General features: G+C 37.7%; 2 protein-coding genes across 6 annotated transcripts in view; one reads left to right on the top strand and one right to left on the bottom strand.

Moving 5' to 3' along the window:
- The window catches only part of PSMD10 (proteasome 26S subunit, non-ATPase 10), a 7,396-nt gene extending 6,868 nt beyond the window's left edge, over positions 1-528 (bottom strand). For both annotated transcript variants that reach the window (XM_059385601.1, XM_059385602.1), the window contains exon 1: positions 328-528. In XM_059385601.1, the coding sequence (XP_059241584.1) occupies positions 328-528 (201 nt within the window). The remainder of the gene's footprint in view (positions 1-327) is intronic.
- The window catches only part of ATG4A (autophagy related 4A cysteine peptidase), a 54,303-nt gene that overhangs the window by 2,217 nt on the left and 27,326 nt on the right, over positions 1-24,760 (top strand). The window contains exon 1 of one of the 4 annotated variants that reach the window (XM_059385600.1): positions 668-751. The exons of the other annotated variants lie outside the window; for them this stretch is intronic. Within the exon in view, the coding sequence (XP_059241583.1) occupies positions 742-751 (10 nt within the window). The 5' untranslated portion in view covers positions 668-741. Of the gene's footprint in view, positions 1-667; positions 752-24,760 lie in introns of those variants that run through there. 4 annotated transcript variants of the gene reach the window in all.

The raw sequence follows: 24,760 nt of genomic DNA, 5'->3' as shown, positions 1-24,760 counted from the left end.
AAAAAGTAAAGAAACCCATTTAAAAAAAAATGCTTTCCTCCACGGGCAGCTCAAAGATGGGGCACTTCTGAGAAACGCGGTAAACGTTCTAGAAATATCCAAAATTCAGGGAGCTAAGTACCCTCGCTCCTCCCCAAAATATTTGAGGTTTGCGGGGCTCGCTCCTGCCGCCCCGATTCCAAGTCCTAGGGTGACCCCGTCTAAAGATGGGGCGGCGGAGGCGGGGATCTGGACCTTATGGAACCGGCCTCCCTTGGGCTGGGCCAGGCAGCCACGCTGGGCCTCGTCAACGCCACCGCATGCGGAGAGGCCTCCGCGCTGCTTTACCTGGTCAGTCCTAGTAGCCAGGGATTTATCCGCCAGAATCCTCTCCTTCAACTCCTCCAGCTTTCCGCTGTAGGCCAGGTTGCAGACCATTAGGTTGGACACACACCCCTCCATGTCTCTTTCCCAGGATCTCCGTGAAGCGCGATCCACGACCGCCTCACGTCGCCAGTTACGACTGCCAATCAAAAGAGCCGGCAGCATACCACCAATCACTGGTCTTCCTCGTTCCTTTGCTTCTTTCCCACCCCCGGGCGCCTCTGGGAGTTGCAGTTTGAGCGCAGTTCCGGGCGGGGAGGCATCTTTGCCACTCTCACCAACTCAGCCCCTAGCAGCGCGGAACTACAGGTCCCAGGGTCCTTTGCGGCCGCCGTAGTCAAGTGGCCGGTGGAATTGGCCCAGGATGACAGCTGGAGAATGGAGTCAGGTACGGGGAGCGGCTTCGTGTGGAACCGGGGTGGGTGGTCGCTATTGGGCCATTGAGTCGGCCACAAGGAACGGGTGTGGGGTCCTGGCAAGAGAGTTATGGGAGTCTAAAGGTCCTGTCCCACGGGGGCCCTGACCTGCGGTGGCAGGCGGAAGGGACAACGGTAGGATCTGAGGACTGCCTCCTGGGCTTGTGCGGGTGGCTGTGGCTACCCTCCCCCTCCCTGCCGCCGCCAAAAGAGTGGAAAGAAGTAGGGGTTAATTAGTCCGACATCTTGGCAGAGTGGCATCAGGGCAGAATTCTGTCACAGCAGTGATAGTATATGACTCTGTAGTAAGGTGATGTGCCAGGGTGATGCCAAAGGCAGGGTGTGAGGCCATGGGAGCCACTTGATATCTAATTGACCTCGGTGAGTCCATGGCCTGGTGACATCACAACTTGATGAGAGTCATCTTCATACTGTGGTATGGTGTTGGCCCTTTAATGTCATGATAATAACGATGACATCGAGGCTTTGCTAGAAATATTAAGCTAATAGTGTTTCTATTTATGGAAATCCCAAATACTGCCATAAGCAGAAGAGATGCAAGGCTTATCCTTTATAGGACATATCCAGGAGGGCCTTATGCCAAAACTAGGAAATGATAAGAATACACTCAAGAAAGAGACTGATTATGTTTATATTTATCCTGTTATGGTGTAGAGCAGGACTTGGCAAACTTTCTGTGAAGCGCAGATAGTAAATACTTTAGGCGTTGCAGTCCAAAAGGTGAAATTGTGGATAATTTGCATGCACTTATATAACAAGAGAGAAAACAAATTTCAACAAATGTTTACTGATAAAATCCAAAATAAAACAATAGTTGGTTGCTTTTTTTTGGTTACACAAGACTCCTTATAGAAATAATGGAATTTTTTGCAGGGGGAAGACTACATTTTGTTTAATTGGGGTTCACAGTCAGGGTTCCCCGTCTTAATAATCACATCAAGTGTTCATCTGTTAGTGCTGCTCTGTAATGGAATTTTCTTATCTTATCTTTGTAAATGTCTTTTCACAATGGTAGGTACTGCCATATACTTATATCAACCCACAAACATATTCTTGTTAATTTTTATTTAATTTTTAAAATTTCAGAATGGCTCTAGCTTTACAGAAAAGTCGCAAAGGTAGTACAAACTTCCTGTGTACCCTTCATCCAATTTCCCCTACTGTTCTTTTCCTGTTTTTAACAGCTTTATTGAAATGTATTTTACATACCATAAAAGTCACTCAGTTCAAATGTATAATTAAATGATTTTTAGTAACTTTACTGAGTGGTGCTGCCATCCCCATAAAGTTTTAGAACATTTTCATTCCCCCAATAAGATCCTTCATGCTCATTTATAGTTAATCCTTATTCCCACTCCCATCCCCAGGTAACGACTAATCTACTTTCTGTCTCTATAAATTTGCCTATTCTTGACTTTTCATCTAAATAAAATCTTACAATATGTGGTCTTTCGTGCCTGGCTTCTTTCACTTAGCATGATATTTTTAAAGTCCATCCATATTGTAGCATGTATCTGTACCTCATTAATTTTTTATTGCCAAATAATATTCTATTTTGTGGATATAACACACTTTTCCTGTCTACTCCCTAGTTGATAGGTTGTATCCAGTTGTTGGTTATTACTACTAATATTAGTTGCTAAGAACATGTGTGCACAAGACTTCCCGTGGACCTATGTTTTCAGTTCTTATTAGTAGATACCTAAGGGTGGAATTACTGGAACATATGGCAAATTCATGTTTAACGTTTCAAGAAACTGCAAAACTGTTTTCCAAAGTGGTCATACTATTTGCTCTTCCCCAGCAATGTAGGAGGGTTTCTGTTTCCCCAGATCCTTGCCAACATTTGTTATTGTCTTTTTATCATAGCCATTCTAAATGAGTGTGAAGTGATAACTCATTGTGGTTTTAATTTGTATTTCCTTAACAACTAATGATGATGAGCATTGTCTTGTGTGCTTATTAGATAGTTGTGTATCTTCTTTGGTGTGGTGTCTGTTCACATATTTTTCCCATTTTTGAATTGAGTTATTATCTTTATTGTCTTTTTATTGTTCAGTTTTAAGAATTGTTTTTACATTCTAGATACAAGTCCTTGCAAGATATATGATATGTGGATTTTTTCTATTAGACTGTTGCTTGCTTTTTCATTTTCTTAATGGTGTCTTTTGAAGTGCAAGGGTTTTGAATTTTGATGAGGTCCAATTCATAATTTTTTCTTTTGTGAATCACGCTTTTGGTGTTCTACATTTTTTAAAGTGTACAGTTTATTATTAATGTACTTTCGAGTTGTGTTACCATCAACACAATCTTATTTGAAAGATTTCCATCACCCTGGAAAGAAAACTTGTGCCCGTTTTCAGTCACTCCCCATTGCTACTCCCAACCAATAATCTAATTTCTGTTTCTGTGGATTTTTGTTTTCTGAGTTTTCATACAAACAGAAAGACTTGATATGTGGTCTTTTGGGTCTGCCTTCTTTCACTTAGCATGTTTTTGACCTTTCTCCAAATTTTACTATGTATCAATACTTTGTTCCTTTTTATAGCTGAATAATATTCCATTGTATGGCTACACAATATTTTATTTTTCTGTTCATCAGTTAATGGGAATTTGAGTGGTTTCCACCTTTTGGCTGTTATGAATAATGCTCCTATAAACATTCGTGTGCAAGCTTCTGTGCAGACATGTGTTTTCATTTCTCTTGCTACATATCTAGGAGTTGAATTGCTAGGCCACAGGGCAACTCTGTTTAACTTTGTGAAGAACTGCCAAACTTTTCTACAACAGCTGCACCATTTTACATTTCCACCAGCAATATATGATGGTTTCATTTTCTCCATCTCTTTACCAGAACTTCTTAATGTCTGTCTCCTTTATTATAGCCATTCTAGAGGGTGTGAAGTGGTGTATCATTGTGATTTTCTTGTTTTGACTTGTTATGGGAAGTATATAAAGCGTGTTGACGTTACTTTTGGTTCAAACAGTAGTAGTTGTTGAAATGACTTTCCAACAAAAAGGCAGTTCCCTTTCAATTTCCAGTTTTCTGAGTATTTTTATCATGAATGAGTGTTGAATTTTGTTAAATAGCTTTTTCTGTATCAATTGATATTAGACCATATTAGTTTTCTCGTTTTGTCATAATATGGTGGATTACATTGATTGTCAAATATTGAACCAGCCTTGCATCCCTCGAATAAACCCACTTGGTCATGTAGTGTATAAATTTCTTTATATATTGAAGAATTCCATTTGCTAATATTTTGTTAAGGATTTTTGTGTCTGTATTTTTTTTGTAAGTTTCACAAAGAAATGCCGTTTTGCCTTGTTATTTTATTTTCTCTAAATATTTTATTTATTTATTTGATGGGGAGATCCCATGTAGGCAGAGAGGCAGGCAGAGAGAGGGGAGAAGCAGGCTCCCTGCTGAGCAGAGAGCCTGATGCAGGGCTGGATCCCAGGACCCTGAGGTCATGACCTGAACCCAAGGCAGAGACTTAACCCACTGAGCCACCCAGGTGCCCCTTGCCTGTTATTTTAGATTGAATTAAGAAACATTACCAAGTCTGCAGTGAAAGCTCATTTCCAGAGCCATTCAGTGTTTGATAACAGTGACTGAAGGCAGTTTGTCTGACAGTTTAAAAATGTAAAAATCATTCCTCTTAGTTTCCCAGATGAAAAACATGAGTGGATTTAATTTGGCCTGCTAGATGAAGTTTGCTGATGGGGGTTGTAGAGTGAATGTCATATTCATAGTATGTGTTCAATAAATATCTTGTTGATTACAGAGATACAGCCGGCTGGTTTGTAGTATTCACATAGGATTGAATATAGTAACAGTTTACCTTAATAATCCATCAAGGAATTCCATTTGATTGCTAAGAACAGCTGGAAAAATAACTCTGAGTAATCCTACTGAGTGACTTGTTTGGGTTATCTTCTTTTATAGATGGTGTCTTGTACTTTTATTTTGTTTTTATTTAATTAATTAATTTTTATTTATTTTATTTTTTTCTTTTGATACCACATGGCAGTTAACTTTCAGTTCTGAGTCCTTTGAGGCTAAGGGTAAGGTAACTCTTGACTTTTTGAAGGTTGAAAGACAGATCTATAAGGGAAAATGTTTCTTTTGTCTCTGGCCCCAAGTTATGGAGGAACAAGATGATGACTGTTTATCTATCAAGAGTCAAAGGAGGCCCCTGTTAGGGACTGACTCCCTTGCTGCTCATATGATTATTTCCTGTTGCCTTTTCTACATGGTCACCTAGATTGTAGGTCCTAGAACAAGCCAGATTCACCTTCTGGACATAATAAGGCTAAGAATAACTAACATTTATGTGTCAGATACTGGTCTTATATCTGATTTAATCCTTCACAACAGCCCTAGGATGTAGGAACTATTATTTCTCCAATCCCCATTTATTAAAAATGAGAAGGCAGGTTCAGAGAATTGAAGTAATCTAACGTGCCTAAGGCCACACAGTTTAGTAAAAGTTGGAGCTAAAATTGAAATCCAGGCCTAATGCCCTAGCACCTAACCACTACAACATAGTACTCAATATTGCTGAAGATGAAATCATATATAAATGAAAACCTCAGATAATGCAACACTAATTCCTATAGCTCTTTGGGCTGTTAAGGCTACCTCTGATGGAAAGAAAATGACATGTTTTTCATGCTTGAGAGCAATGCTCTCGTATGGAGCTATTTGTGATAATGGAAAAGTTCTGTATCTATGCTGTTCTAGTATGGTAGTGTTTACTTTAAAAATAAAACTGTCAGTTATTTTAACCAAAAATGGGTTTATTCAGGAATAGCAGAGAATCACAGTTCAGGACACACAAACTACAGCAAAACCACAGACAAATCTGGAGAATAAGGAAGAGGAATGTGGTTTTATTGAGGAAGGGGAGGTAGTTGAGAGGAACTGTTATACACAAAAAAACCATTGGAGGAAAATGGGAGTTTGAAGTGTACTGGCTTTTTACTGGTTGAGTTGTGTCAGTCTCTCATTGGCTGGGCCATTTGCACCCAAGGAGAAAATTTCTCTTCCTCCTACTGGGATAGGAAAGTAAGGCTTCTTTCTGTTGGGAATACAAAATAGGTCTCTTCCTATTGGGATCTGCGATTGACAGTGATAGGGTATGAGAGCTCCAGCCTCTGGTCTCTTGACTCCATTGTACTGATGTTTTCCTTTATTAATATTCACAACAGCTGCTAGTTACATTGAGCACTTGAAATGTGTCTAGGAAGAAAATTTTAAATTTCAGTTAATTTTAACTATTTTAAATTTGAACAGCTTCATGTGGCTAGTGGTTATCATTTTGGACAGGGCAGAGAGAGGCAATTTCCCCCTGTGTGCCCTTTCCTAATTATCACTAAATATTTTACTCAAGGCAAATACATTTTTTTTCATAGCGCAACTGGAAACGAATGTATTCTATAGTGAAACAAACTTCAGGACAATTTACACAGGGTGAATGCAAATCAGTGAACTGTTAACAGTCCCAGGAATAGGTTGTGGGTTATCCAGAATGAAACTCCTCCATCCCTACCACTTACTGATGTAATTCCTTTATGTGGCTTATTGCAAATACTTCACAATTGCCAGTTGCCCGGTTTTAGAGGATGTTTAAATCTGTGGCTGCAATGTTTTTTCAGCACATGTTTTGATGTTACAGAGAAATGTCTTTGGTATTGCATGTCACTGGCTATGTACACCTTCCCCATTTAAAATCTATCCCTTCGTACAACGGACTATCATAATAAAATGTTTTATTTACTTATTCCTTGGGTTTTAGCTTCCACATTCTTGTTTCTCAGTTATTTTATTATGGTTTCTTTTTTTAACTTTCTGAAAGTCAATAATAAAAGACATACACATTGCAGAAATAATACAAAAATCTCCGTATATTCTTCATCCAGTTTGTCCCAATCATTACATTTTATGTCATCATAATACAATATGAAAAGCAGGAAATTGATGTTGAAATGATGTGTGTGTACAGTTCTCTGTTACTTTATCACATGAGTAGATTTGTGTAACCATCACGACAATCAAGATACAGAAATATTTCACTAGAAAGCTACCTTTTAAGGCCACACCTACCACTGACTCCCATCATCCATACCCCTGACTACAATACTAATGTGTTCTCCTCTCTAATTTTGTCATTTTGAGAGTTTTATATTAATAGAATCATAAAGTATGTGATTTTTCCATATTTTTACTTCATAATTTTACCTCAAAGCCATCCAAGTTGATAAGTGTGACAATAATTTCTTCTTTTTTATTGCTGAGAAATGTTCCATGCCTTGGATATATTAAAATTAGGGTCAGGTTCACTCCTTCTTGTATTGAGGGACATTTTGGTCATTTCCGCTTTGGGGCTATTACAAATAAAATTGGTATGACCATTTGAGTATAGGATTTTGTGTAGACCTAGATTTTTATTTCTCTGATATAAACACCCAATAGGGCAATTGCTGGGTCATATGAAAAGTGTATGTTTAGTTTTTAAAGAGACCAACAATTTTTCCAGAGTGGCTATACCATCGTACATTTCTATAGGCAGTGTATGGGAGATCCAGCTTCTCTGCACCTTTGCTGCTATTGGGAGTATCATTGTTTTTAGTTGAACCATTCTGATAGGTGCATAGTGACTGATAAATGTATTGTGATTTTATTTGCATTTCTCTAACAACTAATCATAGTCAAAATTTTTATGTGTTTATTTGCCATCCCTGTATCTTCTTCAGTGAAATGTTTCTTTATGTACCTTGCCCATTTTTTAATTACATTATTTGGGTTTGTTTGTTTTAACTGTCAAGTTTTGGGAGTTCTTTATATAGTCTAGATACAAGTTCTTTGTCATATGTGTAATTTGCAAGTATTCTCCAGTAGACTATGGCTTGTCTTTTCATCTCATGAATAGGATTTCTTACATAGTAAGAATGTAATTCTGATGATGCCCAATTCATCAATTTGCTTTTTCATTTCTGGATTGTGCTTTTGTTGTTCTCTCTAACTCTTTTTCTTCAAGCCCTGGATCTCAAAGATTTTCTCCTAGATTGTTTCCAAAAGTTTTCTAGTTACATTTTACATTTAAGTCCATGATCCATTTTCAGGTAATTTTTGTATATAGTGTGAGGTTTGAGTTGAGATTAATTTTTTAAACTATGGATACCCAGTTGCTTCAGTTTCATTGAATTGCTTGTGTACTGTGGTTAAAAAAAAATGAGTAAACTGAATTTGTATGAGCCTATTTCTGGGTTTTCTGTTCTGACTCATGTGTCTATCTATGTGTCTGTCACTCTGCCACACCCCAGGGTCTTATTTACTGTAGCTCTATAATAAGTTTAAAAATTGGGTAGAGTGATTCCTCCTACCTTATTATTTTTTTTAGTATTGTTTCTTCCTTTTCCTTTTCCTATACGTTTTAGAATAATCTTACCTATATCTAAAAAAAAAATTGCCAGAATGTTGATAGGCATTATATTAGACCTGTATATCAATTTGGGGAGAACAGCATCTTTACTAAGTTGAGTGTTTTCAATCCGTGAATGGGGAGTGTCTCTCCATTTATTTAGATTTTCTTTTATTTGTTTTCTTGGCATTGTGTCCCTTTCAGCATACAGGTAGGTCTTATATGTATTTTTTGAAAATTATAAATATTTCATTTATTTGAGTGACCCTTCATGGTATTGTATTTTTAATTTTGGTTTTCATGTGTTCATTGCTAATATATAGTAATGCAGATGATTTTTTATGATAATCTTGCAGCCTGCAATGTTGCTGAATTTGCTAAGTTGTAAGAGGTTGTTTTGTGTTTGTTTGTTTGTTTGTTTGTTTGTTGTGGTTGATAGCTTCAATTTTCTTTGTGGACTGCCTTGTCATCTGCAAATAGGGACAATGACATTTCTTCCATTTTACTCAATATGCATTTTATTTTTTTTCCTTCCCTTATTGTTCTGTCTAGGACTTTCAGTATTTTGAATAGCAGTGGTGAGAGCTGAACCCTTGCCTTGTTCCCAATCTTAGGGAAGAAGCAATCAGTCTTTTAGCATTAAGTATGATGTTCGCTGTAGGTCTGTCTTCCTTTCCTTTTCTCTCTTTCTTCCTTCCTTTCCTTTTCTTTTCTTTCCTTTCTTCTTTTGAAAGTTGAGGTAAATGCCTACAGGGTGGCTCAGTGAGTAAAGCGTCTAACTCTTGATTTTGGCTCAGGTCATGATCTCATGGGTCCTGGGATCAAGCCCTGTATCTGGCTCTGTGCTCAGTGGGGAGTCTACTTGAGATTCTCTCCTTCTGCCCCTTCCCCACTCACTCTCTCTTGTTTTCAAATAAATAAATCTTTAAAAAAAGTAAGGTTGAGGCAGTTCCCTTTCAATTTCCAGTTTTCTGAGTATTTTTATCATGAATGAGTGTTGAATTTTGTTAAATAGCTTTAATAGCTTTTTCTGTATCAATTGATATTAGACCATATTAGTTTTCTCATTTTGTCATAATATGGTGGATTACATTGATTGATTGTCAAATACTGAACCAGCCTTGCATCCCTCGAATAAACCCACTTGGTCATGTAGTGTATAAATTTCTTTATATATTGAAGAATTCCATTTGCTAATATTTTGTTAAGGATTTTTGTGTCGGTATTCATGAATGATATTGGCTTGTTATCTGATTTTTTGTACAGTCTGTCTGATCTTAGTTTAAGGAAATATTGGCCTTATAAGAGTTGGGAAATATTCATTCTTCTATTTTCTGGAAAAGATTGCATAATATCACTATTAATTCTCCTTCAAGTGGTTGGAAAAATTCTCCAGTGTGACCATCTGGGCCTGGAGATTCAATTTCCTGTATTAGTCATAGAGCTGCTCACATTATCTTCTTCATACTGAGTGAGTATATGTTTACAGTTTTCAAGGAAGTGGTCCAGTCTATCTAAATTGTAACATTTATATGTGTACATTTGTTTGTAGTATTCCCTTATTATCTTTTTGGAGTTTGTGGAGTCTCTAGTGATATCCCCTATCTCATTCTGGTATTAATTTATATCTATATCCCTTTTTTCAGTTTGTCACTCTTGCTAGAGAGCTATTGATTTTATTGACCTTTTCAAAGAATCAACTCTTTATTTCATTGATTTTTATTTTTCAATCTTGTTGATTTCTGGTCTTACCTATTATTTCCTTCCTTTTGCTTCCTTTGGGTTTATTTTGCTTTTTAAGGGAAAAAAACTTCCCTTAAAAAATGGGAAGTTAGATTTTTAAATTTGAGACTTTTCCTCCTTTCTAAGGTACATACTTAGTGCTATAAATTTCCCGCTCATCAGTGGTTTAGCGGCATGTCACGTATGTTTTATTGCTGTAAATAATACGTAATATAAGATCCACTGTCAACACATTTTTAAGTGTACATTACAGTATTAACTATAGGCATGAAGTTGTCTGGCAGATTTCTAGAACTTTCTCATCTTGGTATGGCTGAAACACTATACCCATTGAACAGTAACACCTAATTCCCCCTCCACCCAGCCCCTGGCAACCTCTGTTGTTCTAATTTCTGTTTCTTTGAGTTTGAATACTTCAGATACCTCATGTAAGCAGAACGAGGCAGTATTTGTTATTCTGTGACTATCTCATTTCACTCAGCATGTCTTCAAGTTTCGTTCACGTTGTAGCATGTGACAGGATTTCTATTTATATGGCAGACTAATATTCTAATGTATGTATATACCACATTTTCTTTATCCATTCATCTATCGATGGACATTTAGATTATTTCTACCTCTTGGCTATTGTAGATAATGCTGCAAATAACATGGCAGTGCAAATATCTTTTCCAAGTCCTGATCTTTGTTCTTTTGCATAAATATCCAGAAATGGGATTGCTGGATCATATGGTAGTTTCATTGGTAATTTTTTGAGGAACTGCCATAGTGTTTTACATAGCAGCTCTTCCATTTGCTCATTCTCACCAACAGTGTACAAGGCTTCCAGTTTCTCCATATACTCACCAACACTTGTTCTTTCTCTTTTTTTTTAAAGTAATAGCCATCCTAATAAGTGTGAGGTGATATTTGATTGTAGTTTTGATTAGCATTTCCCTGACAATTAGTGATGTTGAGCATCTTTTCATATACCTGTTGGCTATTTGTATATCTTCTTTGGAAAAATATCTCTCCAAATCCTTTGCTCAGTTTTAAGTAAAGTCATTTATTTATTTATTTATTTATTTATTTATTTATTATTTTTTAAATTGTTTTTTTGCTATTGAGTTATAGGGGTTCCTTACATATTTTGGATATTAACACCTTATCAGATATATGGTTTAAAAGTATTTTCTTCTATTCTGTAGGTTGTCTTTTCATTCTGTTGGTTGTTAACTTTGCTGAACAGAAGCTTTTTAGTTTGATGTAGTCCCACCTATCTGTTTATGCTTTGGTTGCCTGTGCTTTTAGTGTCATATTTAAGAATTCATTGCCAAGATCAATGTCATGAAGATATTGCCCTGTTTTTTTCAAGGCATTTTATAGTTTTAGGGCCTACGTTGAAACCTTTAATTTTTAGCTGATTTTTGCATATGGTCTACAATAAGGGCCCCATTTTTCTTTTGCATGTGGATGTCCTTTCCCCAACACTGTTTGTTGAAAAGCCTATCCTTTCTTCATTGTGTACTCTTGGCACCCTTGTCAAAGATAATTTGACAAAGATAATTTTAAATAAACTCATGTGTATGAGTTTATTTCTGGGCACTGTCTTCTATTCCATTGGCCCATGTGTCTATCTTTATGCCAGTGCCATACTCTTTTGATTGCTATAACCTTGTAATATATCTTGAAATTAGGACGGGGGCAGGGGGTTTGGGAGAAGGGGGTGGGATTATGGACATTGGGGAGGGTATGTGATTTGGTGAGTGCTGTGAAGTGTGTAAACCTGGTGATTCACAGACCTGTACCCCTGGGGATAAAAATATATGTTTATCAAAAATAAAAAATTAAAAAAAAAAAGAAATTAGGAAATGTGTGGCCTCTAGCTTTGTTTTTCTTTCTCAGAATTCTTTCGGCTATTTGAGATCCTTTGTGGTTTCATATGAATTTTAGGATAATTTTTTTTTCTATAAAAATGCCACCAGGATTTTGAAAGGGATCACATTCAGTGTGTAGATTGATTTGGATAGTGTGGATGTTTGCACAGTATTGTCTTCCAATCCGTGAACATGGGATGTCTCGCAATTTATTTGTGCCTTTAAGTTCCTTTCAGGAATGCTTTGTATAATTTATAGTATACAAGTCGGTCACCTCCTTAGTTAAATTTATTTGTAACTTTTATTATTTTCATTCTATTTTAATAGAATCCTTTTCTAAATAATTTTTTTCAGATAGTTCATTGCTATTAGATGGAAATATGACTGATTTTTTAAAAAGATTTTATTTATTTATTTGACAGACAGAGATCACAAGTAGGCAGAGAGACAGGCAGAGAGAGAGGAAGGGAAGCAGGCTTCCAGCCAAGCAGAGAGCCCAGTGTGGGGCTTGATCCCAGGACCCTGGGATCATGACCTGAGCTGAAGGCAGAGGCTTTAACCCACTGAGCCACCCAGGTGCCCCTGACTGATTTTTTTGTATGTTTATTTTGTATCCTATAAAAATATTTAGATTACATGCTCAATTCAATTACTCGAACAATTTTTGTGGAGTCTTTAGGGTTTTTACATATAAGGTTATATCATGTACAAAAAAGCTAATTTTCCTTTCTTTCTGATTTAAATGTTATTTATTTATTTTGCCTAATTGCTCTGGCTAGGGCTTTTAGTACTAGACTGAATAGAAATGGTGACACTGCGTATCCTTGTCTCATTCCTGATCTTAGAGGAAAGCTTTCAGTTTTTCACCATTGAGTATGATGTTATCTGTAGACTTTTTATACATGACATTTATTATTTTGAGGTAATTTACTTTTATTCTTAGTTTGTTGAATTTAGAATACTCAACTTTTCAACATGAAAAGGTGTTGAATTTTGTCGGATGCCTAATCTGAATCTGTTGAGATGATCATGTGATTCCTCCCCCCATTCTGTTAATATGGTGTATCACATTGATTGATTTGCATATGTTGGGTCATCCTGACATCCCAGGGAGAAATCCTACTTAGTTGTGGTGTATAATATTTAAAAATATGTTATTGAATTTGGCTTGCTCATATTTTTGAAGATTTTTGCATCTATATTTATCAGAGAAATTGGTCTGCAATTTTCATTTCCTCTAGTGTCCTTTTCTTGTTTTGGTATCAGGGTAGGGGTGGCCTCACAAAGAGTTTGGAAGTGTTCCCTCCTTTTCAGTTTTTTGGAAGAGTTTAAGAAAAATTGGCTTCAGAACTTATTTTTTAAAAAGAATAAATGTTTTTAACTTAAAGAGTGAATTTAAAGTTAATTCTTTCAGGGTACCTGGTGGCTCAATTGGTTAAGCATCTGACTCTTGATTTTGCCTCAGGTCATGATCTCACAGTAATGAGATCGAGCCCCTCATCAGGCTCTGTGCTGAGCACAAAGTCTGTGTAAGGATCTTTCCCTTTTCCTCTGCCCGTCACACCCTGCTTGCACACTCTCTCTCTTTAAATAAATAAGTAAATAGATAAATAAAATTAAAATTAATGAAGTTAATACTTTAAAAGATGTTAATTCTTCTTTTACTGTTTGATAGAATTCACCAGTGAATCCATCTGGGCCTAGGTTTTTATTTGTTTGGAGTTTTTTGATGACTGAATCAATCTCCTTACTAGCTATACTTCTGTTCAGATTTTCTGTTTCTTCACAGTTTCGTATTGATAAGTTGTATACATTTAGGAATTTAACCATTTCTTTTTGTTTGTCCAATTTGTTGGCATATCATTGTTCATAGTAGTTTCTGATAATCCTTTTAATTTCTGTGTCATTGTTTATGATATTTCCTCTTTCATATCTGATTTTATTTATCTGGGTATTCTATTTTCTTAGCTAATGCAGCTAAAGGTTGTCAATTTTATTGACATTTTTTAAAAAACCACCTATTAGTAATTGATAAACCTCTAGCCAGACTCATCAAAAAAAAGGGGGGGAGGACTTAAATAAACAAAATCACAAACAAAAGAGAAGAAATAGCAACCAACACCGCAGAAACACAAACAATTGTAAGAGAATATTATGAAAAACTATATGCCAACAAATTAGATAACCCAGAAGAAATGGATAAATTTCTAGAAACATATAACCTAGCAAAACTGAAGCACGAAGAAATAGAAAATTTGGTAATTACCAGCAAGGAGATTGAATCAGTAATCAAAAAACTCCCAACAAACAAAAGTCCAGGACCAAAGAGCTTCACAGGTAAATTCTACCAGACATTTAAAGTTTGAATACCCATACTTCTCAAACAGTCTAAAATATAGAAGAAGAAGGAAAAGCTCCAAATTTATTCTGTGAAGTCAGTATTGCCTTGATACCAAAACCAGATAAAGACACCACAAAAAAATGAGAACTACAAGCCAGTATTTCTGATGAACATAGATGCAAAAATCCTCAACAAGATACTAATAAACTGAATCCAACAATACATTAAAAAATCATTTACCATGAGCAAGTGGGCTTTATTTCTGGGATGCAAGAGTGGTTCAATATTCATAAATCAATCGATGTGATACATCACTTCAGTAAAAGAAAGGATAAAAACCATATATCATTTCAATAGATGCAGAAAACACATTTGACAAAGTACAACATCCATTCATGATAAAAATGAAAACAACCTTGAAAAAGAAAAGGACAGCTGAAGGCATCACAATTCTGGACTTCAGGTTATATTACAAAGCTGTAGTGATCAAGATGGTATGGTACTGATACTAATATAGCCACATAGATCAATGCAAAGAATAGAAAACCCAGAAATAAGCACATAATTATATTATCAATTAATCTTTGACAAAGCAGGGAAAAAGACAGTCTCTTCAATAAATGGTATTGGGAAAACTGGTGTGCTACATCCAAAAGAATGAAATTAGATCACTTTCTTACACCATACATAAAAATAAACTCAAAAAATGGAATAAAGACCTAAATGTGAGACCTGAAACCATAGAAGTTTTAGAGAGCACAGGCAGTAATATCTCTGACATTGGCCATAGCAACATTTTTCTAGATTTATCTACTGCGACAAGGGAAATAAAAGCAAAAATAAACTATTGGGACGACATCAAAATGAAAAGCTTCTGCACAGTGAAGGAAACAGTCAACAAAACTAAAAACCTACTGAGTGGGAGAAGATATTTTCAAATGACATCTCTGATAATGGGTTAGTATCTAAAATATATAAAGAACTTATAAAACTCAATGCCTAAAACATGAATAATGTAATTAAAAATGGGCAGAAGACATGAACAGACATTTCTCTAAAGAAGAGACATCCAGATGACCAACAGATGCATGGAAAGATGTTTAGCATCGCTCATCATCAAGGAAATGCAAATCAAAACTTCAGTGAGATATCTGTCAGAATGGTTAAAATAAAAAAATAAAAAAAAAACAAGAAACAACAAGTGTTGGTGAGGGTGTGGAGAAAAAGGAACACTCATGCACCACTGGTGGGAATGAAAAGTGGTGCAGCCACTGTTGAAAATGGTATGTAGTTTCCTCAAAAAGTTAAAACAGAGGGTTGCCTAGGTGGCTCAATCCGTTAAATGTCTGACTCTTTAGTTTCAGCTCAGATCATGATCTCAGGGTTGTGAGATCAAGCTCTGTATCAGGCTCTGCACTCAGCATGGAGTTTGCTTGAGATTCTCTCCCTCTCCCTCCCCAGCACCCCTCCCCCTACTCTCCCACTCTCTCTATAAAATAAATAAATTTTAAAAATCTTTTTTAAAAGTCAAAACTAGAACTACCCTATGTAGTAACTGCACTACTGCATATTTACCCCCCAAATACAAAAACACTAATTCAAAAGAATACATGCACCTTTATGTTTATAGTAACGTTATTTATAATAGCATGATATGGAAGCAGCCCAAGGGTCCATCAATAGATGGATGAAGAAATTGTATATATATGTGTGTGTGTATGTATATGTATATACATATATATGTATTTACATGTATATATAATACATTTATACATTATATATAATGGAATATTATTCAGCCATGAAAAAAGAATGAACTCTTGCCATTTGCAACATCTGGATGGAGCTAGAGTATAGTATAATGCTAAGCAAAATAAGGCAGAGAAAGGCAAATACCATATAATCTCACTCATGTGGAATTTAAGAAACAAAACAAATGTGCAATGGAAAAAAATGGGGAGAGAGAAACTAAGAAACAGACTCTTAACTATAGAGAACAAACTGATGGTTACCAGAGGGGAGGTGGGTAGAGGGATTTTAAGGAATTGTGTTGAATCTGTAGGTTGCTTTAGGTCATATGGCTATCTTAACAATATTAGGTCTTTCAACCCATGAACACAGATGTCTTTCCATTTGTTTGTGTCATCTTTAATTTCTTTCAGTAATGTTTTGTAGTCTCCCACTGGTATATTTGTATACACTAAATAAAATTAGACTATCAAGTAAAAATTCTTTGTTAAACCTTGCTTTTCCAGTAGTTTCAGAGTATGAATGGTACCCCATCCATGGTTCCCAGAAATTATTTGCTGCTTGGCACAATTGCCACCCATACCAGAGGCTCTGCTTATTCGGACATTAAGGCATCAGCAAGCTCCTTTATGGTACAGGGTCTGCCTGCCATTTTTCTTTTTATTCACTATCACTACATTTCCCTTAAAACTAGTCTTTTTTAGTGACTCTAAACTTGAGACCCTGGTAGGACTGCTTAATGATGGCAATAAAGGAAGGCAGAACCAGGCTTTGGGTGGAGAGGGACCTCAAAGCAAACCCAGCCCTGGCTCCTCAGTGAAGCCTTCTCTGATTATGCTATCCCAGGCTCATCTCCTTTTTCTGACCTCCTGATAACACTTGTGTCTGTTATACAACCAGCATTCATCTCATCTTACCAACTAAAGTAGAATCTCAGTTACCTCACTCTTTCTGGGGAAAAGGCATTTTGAATAAACAACTTTCTAAATGGCTCATGATTCCCTCTAAGCTCTGTAAGCTTTTAACATTTTCACTATCATGAATGGAATTCCCCAAAGAGGGGGAAAAAAAAAACAACCAAGAAGCAATTTACTCCTCTGATTTCTTATACAGCTTTTATGGGCATAATCTAATTTTTTGAGTGAGGACCATTGTTATGACTATCAGTTATTATATGCTATAATGCAATGGTATTCTAAGGCCTGTTGAAATATGATTCAATGGTTGTCCCTTCACTGCATGGTCCCAGACCATTTAATCATTGTATGTGTGTGTGAGTATATGACTCCATATTAGTTTTTTTATGATGTTCTGTCTGTTTCCTTGTCAGCTGGCCCTTTTTGCTGTTGTCAATCTACTTCTATAAAATCAGTTTTTATCCCCTTGTTCAGAAGGTTCGCGGAAGAGCTCTAAACTGGGACTCAATGCCTGAAGGGAATGCTTCTCAAGGGTCTTGAAAACTTCAGGATTTACCTTCTCTAGTCTTTTTTGTTTGTTTATCTGTAGGTTTGCTCTAGTTTGGCAAACTTAACTCTGAGACTAAGAACAAAATCTGCAGGAACGAGAACCACTGGGGACATTGAAACCAAATCATTCGTCGTTTTTCCTTCTGTCTAGCTCCTCTCACACTTGCATGACTCTCCAGTCAGACATTTCTTGCTGGATCTGATGGAAAAGATAGTTGGTGACAGGAAGCAGTCTTAGGCAACTCTGGCCTATATCACTTCCCGTCATCAGAGAACCAAACATCAAAAGGTGACACTTAAGAAACGGCGTTTTCTATTTGGGGCTTTCTGACCAGGACTACTCAGGTCTCTGACGAGGAGCTCAGAGTGGGGAGTATTTTTAAATTTTGCTATCGTGGTCATGGTGGATGGCAGAAAGTAGAAATGGGAACAGCCTTTAGGGATAGTTATTGTGAAATTCATAACAGAGAGGGGGAACCATGGCATGAGTGTTGCAGAAACAGTTCAAAGTTCTAGAAGTATGAACTGAATATAATGGAGAATACACTAGAGATAGACTTAAAAGTCATAATTGGGAACAGTTCTTCATCCTGCTTCCCTGTACACGTCTATTTTCAGTATTCATTATCATGGAATCATTCCAACTTTTCAGAGATGTTAGAAATTGAGTGCACTTGCTGATCCTAAATCTCTGGTGAAATGTAAGATGTGGAAACTGAAGTACAAGCTTTGACATTTAAGTACATTTTCTCTTGGCCACAACCAGGAACAAGTTCTAAAGAAACACTTAGCTTTGGGGATATTAACACTCATTTAAAGTTTACAAAGCACGTTTATATGCATTCTCTCATTTGCTCCTCACTATAGCCCTGTGGGGAAGATACTATCTACATTTTATGGATAAGGAAAGGGAATCTTAGTTTACAAGAGTTGCCCAAGGTGACTTACGTAGCAAAAGACAGAGCAGAAATAGAACCTAGTTCTTCCAATTCATAAGCCAGTGTTCTCTTCAGTCTACTATACTTTCTTCCACTAACATTTTTGGGGGGAGTGGGGAATTCAATATATTTCTCTGATGAAGATCAGCTAATGCTATAGTAGAAAAGAAGAATTAGTAAGTTTGGGAATTTGTAATCAAATCAAAGTGAGCCTACAAAATCAATAACATTTTGGAATACTAGAAGTTGAAAAATCCAATAAATTAGCCTGACATCTAAGTAATATCTGGAGCACCCAAATACTTTGACTTGGCTTTGATGTGTGTGTGTTGAGGGGGTGGAGAAATCTAGAGCTATATCTCTGTTCCTGATAAAAAAATATTTTGTTAGCATAATTTTGATCTATGTTGCCCATCTGTACCAGAAATAAATCCAGTATAGAGACTTACCTTTTTCTCTTTTCTTGAATTGAGGTATTCTTTACATACAGCTAAGTGCACAGATCTTAAGTGTACAGCTCAGTGAAATTTTATATATGTGTACCCTCTATCCAGATCAAGATAACATTTCTTCCCCCACCTCTGCTGTTCCAGAGTTTCCATCTTGCCTCTTCCCACCAGCCAACACCACCTCCCAAAGGTAACAACTATTCTGACTGCTTTTATCATAGATTAGTTTTGCCCGATTTCAGACTTTATATGAACAGAATCATATTGTATGTACTATTTTGTGTCTGACTTCTTTTGTTTAATGCGTCTGTGAGATTCATCTGTGTCTTGTACCTAATATTAGTTCTTTTTTCTTGCTCTGTACCATTGCTATGAATGGTTTGCCACAGTTGATCCATGCACCTTGTCTTAGTTCATTCAGGCTGCTGTAACAACCTTCATAGACCAAATGGATTAAGCCACAAACATTTATTCTCACAGTTCTGGGGGCTGGGAAGCCCAAGATCATGGCATCTGCAGGCTGGGTATCTGGTGAGGTCTCTCTTTCTGGCTTGCAGATGGCTACCTTCTTGCTGTGTCTTCACATGAGGGAGGCAGATCATCTCTCTGGTATCTTTCCTTATACAGGAACTGATTCCACTCACAGGGATTCTATCCTCATGACCTAACTACCTCCCAAAGGGCCCACCTCCAAATGCCATCATACTGGGGATTAGGGCTTCAACCTATGTATTTGGGGCAAACACTAACACTGTGTTGATTGTATTCCACTGATGGACACTGGGATTGCTTCTAGGCTTTGGATGTTATGGATAAAGCTGCTGCGAACATTTTTTACCGTATCTTTCAGTGGACACATGCACTCATTTTTCTTGGACATAAATCTAGGAGTGGAGTCTTCAGGGTAGGTGGAGTAAATCAAAAGACATTTTTAACTTAGAATAAGTTAAGTCAGTATTAATGAAAGAGCTGATGGCTGGGCATCTTATAAGCATCCCTACTTTGTGAAGAGCCACTTTTAGAGTTAAAAACGGATCTGTGTTTGTTTAGCAGATCAAGATTTTCTGCCTGCAGATATTAGAGAGTATTTTTTTAAGATTTTAATTATTTATTTATTTGGCAGATCACAAGTAGGCAGAAAGGCAGGCAGAGAGAGGTGGGGGGAAAGCAGGCTTCCTACTGAGCAGAGAGCCCAATGTGGAGCTCAATCCCAGGACCCTGGGATCATGACCCAAGCCGAAGGCAGAGGCTTTAACCCACTGAGCCACCCAGATGCCCCTATTAGAGAGTATTTTTGCTGTGGTTGGTGGGTTGCTTTTCAGCAGATAGATGTTTATTTTCCTGGTGTCTGGTATACACAGTGCACAACAGGGATGAGGAGCCATTTTATAGCAAGATGCATCTTTTTATTTTTTTTAAAGATTTTATTTATTTGACAGAAAGAGAGAGATCACAAGTAGGCAGAGAGACAGGCAGAGAGAGAGAGAAGGAAGCAGACTCCCCGCTGAGTAGAGAGCTGCATGCGGGACTTGATTCCCGGACCCTGAAATCATGACCTGAGCCGAAGGCAGAGGCTTAACCCACTGAGCCACCCAGGCACCCAAGCTCCATCTTTTTGAGATGGAGTACAGTTGTCTCTTCTTGGGGCACCATAGCGCAAATAATGACAAAATAGTGTTGGAAAATCAGGTTCACTTTACAGAACTTTACCCGAGGGTTAACTTGGAACACATCTTTTGTTTTGAAAGTGAAGGTACATGTATAATTTTATGCAATCCAAAAACTGAACTCTGGCAGTATAGTTTTACATGACATCAAAGGTAAAGAATTTTTAAACATCATATGCCTGCTGGCAGTATTTCCTAATGAAGTGTGATGTTGAAAGGGTGTGGAGAAAACTCCCGTGGTCTGGGAAGTGGGTGAGGTGATTGTAAACAGAGGCGAAAACCTGGGCAAGTGCCCTAAATGAAGTGGAGAGTTACTGTTCCTGGGGAGGACTCCAGAGTTTTTGCCATTGTGCTATGCCAGTGAGCGTGCCCCAAGACAGAGATCCACCTTCTCCCCTTCCTTGACAAAGATGGTCACTTTAGGCTTTTTTTTTTTTTTTCCTTAACAGAAGCTAATTTGATAATGTTTAAAAACCAACAACTAAGATTGGTATTACAGGCAATTACTTGTTGCACTGTTTCTATTCTGCTCATAGGGAGATGCCCAGACTTCCTCCTGAGTGTGTTTGAAAGCATTCAGGGACTCCAGGAAGCCTGGGTTAAGTCAGAAGCCTAACCAAGGCTTCCAAGGCCAACATCTCCTGGGCTTGTTTGTTTTTCCAGCCTCAACCCCTGACAGTTTCCATGTGGCCTCACTGTTGCACAGTCTCTCAGACCTTGGCATTTGGGTCCAAGCTGTTCTTCTGCCTGGAACATCCTTCTACCATATTTGCTTAACTCTGATCATTTAAGGCTAAGTCCTGTCATCATCTCTCTTCCCCAAGCCTTCTGTGTACCCAGGCTGGCTTAGATGGTCCTCTGCTGTGCTTCCTTAGCTCCACCTGCCAACACTGACCATACTGCATAAAAATGAACTCTCCTTCTCTCTTCCCAACAGACTTAACAGTTGCTTAACATGTGTTACTCTCCCCAAGGCCTTGTACAATGTCAGTCATATGGTAGGTCCTCCACAAAGGATTGTTAAATGGATGTTTGCACAGACATATAAACCAGCTTGTCAACTTTTGTCAGTGTGCCCATTCATCCCATAAACATTTGATGGGGCTTAGGGGGACAACTTATTGCAATGCCCTATGATTGGAGCTTTCGGGAATATGGAGAGAAGCACTACATGGACTGAGGTGGGAGTTTGTCCCAATAACAGAGATATGACATGCCTGAAAATAACAATACTCTAGAGAACAAAGTGCCCGGTGCCATAAAAGAGATAAAAATAAGGGACTGTAGCAGCTTAGAAGAAGCCATTCTCTTGGTGGGAAAATTGAGGGCAAAGTGTTCATAGAGAAAGTAGCATTTGAGGTAGGACTTAAGTATAAGTAGGACATGAATGAGCAGAGAGCCTCCAATGTATCACATGGTTTCTTTTGGCTGAAAAGAGTAATGAAAGGAGTAATGAGCAGCGGGGAACAAATACAAATGTAGGAGGTGGCCATATAGGAGAGAGCCTTAAATTCCAGGCTGATGAGCTCATATGCAACTCCTATCAGTTGGAGCAATCTTGGAAGCCCGGTGAGGTTTTTGAGCAGCTCAGTGACCTAGGTGAAGCAATCCTCTAAGATTAGTCTGATAATGCTGTATTTTAATATTTTCTTAGTAAAGTATTATTAACTAAATTGCCAATAATTATTTTTACTAAACAAATAGCATGGAAAAACTTCAAGGCCTGTAGCTCCTTGACCTTTTTGCACTAGTCCTTTCTCACTGGAAATCTCGATGAGTAAGAGATCATATGACCAATTAGTTCTGAGAAATGAACATTGAAATGGACAGAGGAAGGAAACACTAGCAAGACAGAAATGGCTCATAAAAATGCATAGACACATAAAGAGTTGTTTGCTTAGGAACCGTGTCCAAAACATTGCCTTCAGATGTCTGGAAAAATCTGGACAAAGCATATGAATATTATTGCTAAGATTTATTCCTTTGGGGTAGTTTAGATCACTTCCAGTTAAAAATAATTATACTCTTCTCGCCTTGGGCAGTCTACTTTTACTATCCCCTATAAACAGTGGGGACTGCATTGTCAGTTTGTTTTATAGTATGTTATATGGCCAGAACATCTGATTTCTTGCCACCTTAGGCCAGGGATTCAGTGCTTTGTGTCTGCATTATTACAACAACCTTCTCATTTCTACCCCTTGTCTCCAATGCCTTGGACCCAGCTTCTATTGTAACAGCAAGGTATAGTGGAGAATACTGGACAGAGAGTAAGGTTAAGTCGGTTTGAATCCTGGTTATACAGCTCGCTGACTCTGGGCAAGACTCCTCACCTCTCTGAGACTCAGTTCCTTCAACTGTAAACTGGAAGTAATGATCTTTGCCCTGGATACCTCAAGAGGCCGTCTCAAGCATCACGTGAGAGGGCTCTGAAAGCTGTTAGTGGCTTGACTGAGACTTGGACTCTACCAGCTTGCTTCGTTCCCTCTACCATCCAGGCTTGAGTCACGTCGCTAATCTCATCGCCCAGTATTCTCCAGAATTTAGACCCCTCTCTGACCCACACATACTTACTAGCATTCCCCTAATCTGGAATTTTCTCCTGTCTTAACTCTGTTCATCCTACTTGAAGCAATAATTTAAGCACCAGTTAAAATCCTGTGTCCTCTTTGAAATCATTTCTGATGGCTCTAATGCTCATTGATTTCCCCTTTTCTGAATTTTGATCACATTCAGTTATTATCAACACTTGCTTATGCAGTACCTTTTATTATTAGATTTTTCATGGATGTAAGGCTCATATCTTTAGATATTATGCTTTTATGATGCCTTCAATTGCTCATTTAAATTTAGTGACTATTTATGAAGCTACTTCCTGTATATCCCTCACAGAACCAAGTACAGAACTTAGTAAATAATTGCTGGCTCACTTATTTAGAAATTCACATACAGACTCTCTTAAGAGAGAGAGAGAGACAAGTAAACCCATCTTCTTTCCCCAGAGCCCGAAGTACCCCTCCTAACAACCCACCCTACCTCTACCTCCATAGATACGTTGTTAGGATAAACCTGCTCAATAGAATTTGTTATAGCTGTGCTGTCCAGTATGGTAGCCAATAGCCACACGTGGCTGTTGAGTGCTTGAAATGGGGCTAGTGCAGCTGAGTAACTTACATTTTGGTTGTATTTAATTTTAGGTAATTTAAATGTGAGCAGCTGCATATAGCTAGTGGCTACTGTATGGACAGTATAGGTCTAGACCACTGGCTTTCTAACTTTTTTGATCCAACAGTACAATAGTAAATACATTATGTATTGCTGCCCAGTTTATTTACACACAAATGAGTCTCATGAAATGGTACAAATCCTTATTACATGTGATATGTTCTAATATTTTTCTGTTGTATTTAATGTTTTTTTTAAAGAAATGCTGATTGTGACCCACTGTGTAGAGTTCATAGCCTGCTGAGGAGTTATGATGTGCTGTTTGAAAAACATACTGCTCATTTTATAGATGGAGAATCTAAGGCCCAAAGAACTGCAGTAAGTTCTCCATGGTCACACAGCTAGTTGGTGGCAGGGTAGGACTAGAACATAAATTTTAGGTTTTTTTGGCTAGAGCTATTTTTGAGAGGGGAGAAGGGTGATTCCTCCTTTTCTTCACCTGCCATAAAAACCACATTTTGTTTTTGTTTTTAGTTTTTGTTTGTTTATTTGTTTTTGTTTTTGTTTAGAGAGAGAGAGAGCACACATGTGCACATGCGGGGTGAGGGGACAAAGGGAGAAGGAGAGAGAGAATCTTAAGTAGGATTCATGCCCAGCACAGAGCCTGAACTGGGCCTTGATCCCATGACCCTGAGATCATGACCCAAGCTGAAATCCAGAGTCTGATGTTTAACTGACTGAGCCACCCAGGTGGCCCCACATTTTTTTATGTTAGAGAAATACTGCATGATACATTCTTCATTTTGGCAAAACATTTTCATGATATCTTGATCCCCACATGAATCAGGAGCTCTATATTTGAGCATTCCTGGTCTTTTGATTTGGACACTGTCCAAAATCAAAGGCACAATACCATGGGGGCTTTTTTTGGACCCACTATATGACAGCAACTTATACTCCTTGGGAATACAACCACGCTTTGCACTAAGTAGATTGAGTCTTTTTTTTTTTTTAAGATTTTATTTATTTATTTGACAGAGAGAGAGATCACAAGTAGGCAGAGAGGCAGGCAGAGAGAGGAAGGGAAGCAGGCCCCCTGCTGAACAGAGAGCCCGATGTGGGACTCGATCCCAGGACCCTGAGATCACGACCTGAGCCGAAG

The sequence above is a fragment of the Mustela nigripes genome, chromosome X (assembly GCF_022355385.1).
Source record: "Mustela nigripes isolate SB6536 chromosome X, MUSNIG.SB6536, whole genome shotgun sequence".
In the NCBI taxonomy this organism is placed as follows: Eukaryota; Metazoa; Chordata; class Mammalia; order Carnivora; family Mustelidae; genus Mustela; species Mustela nigripes.
Note: the sequence above shows the minus strand (reverse complement) of the source record. Positions and strands in the feature narration are given on the sequence as shown.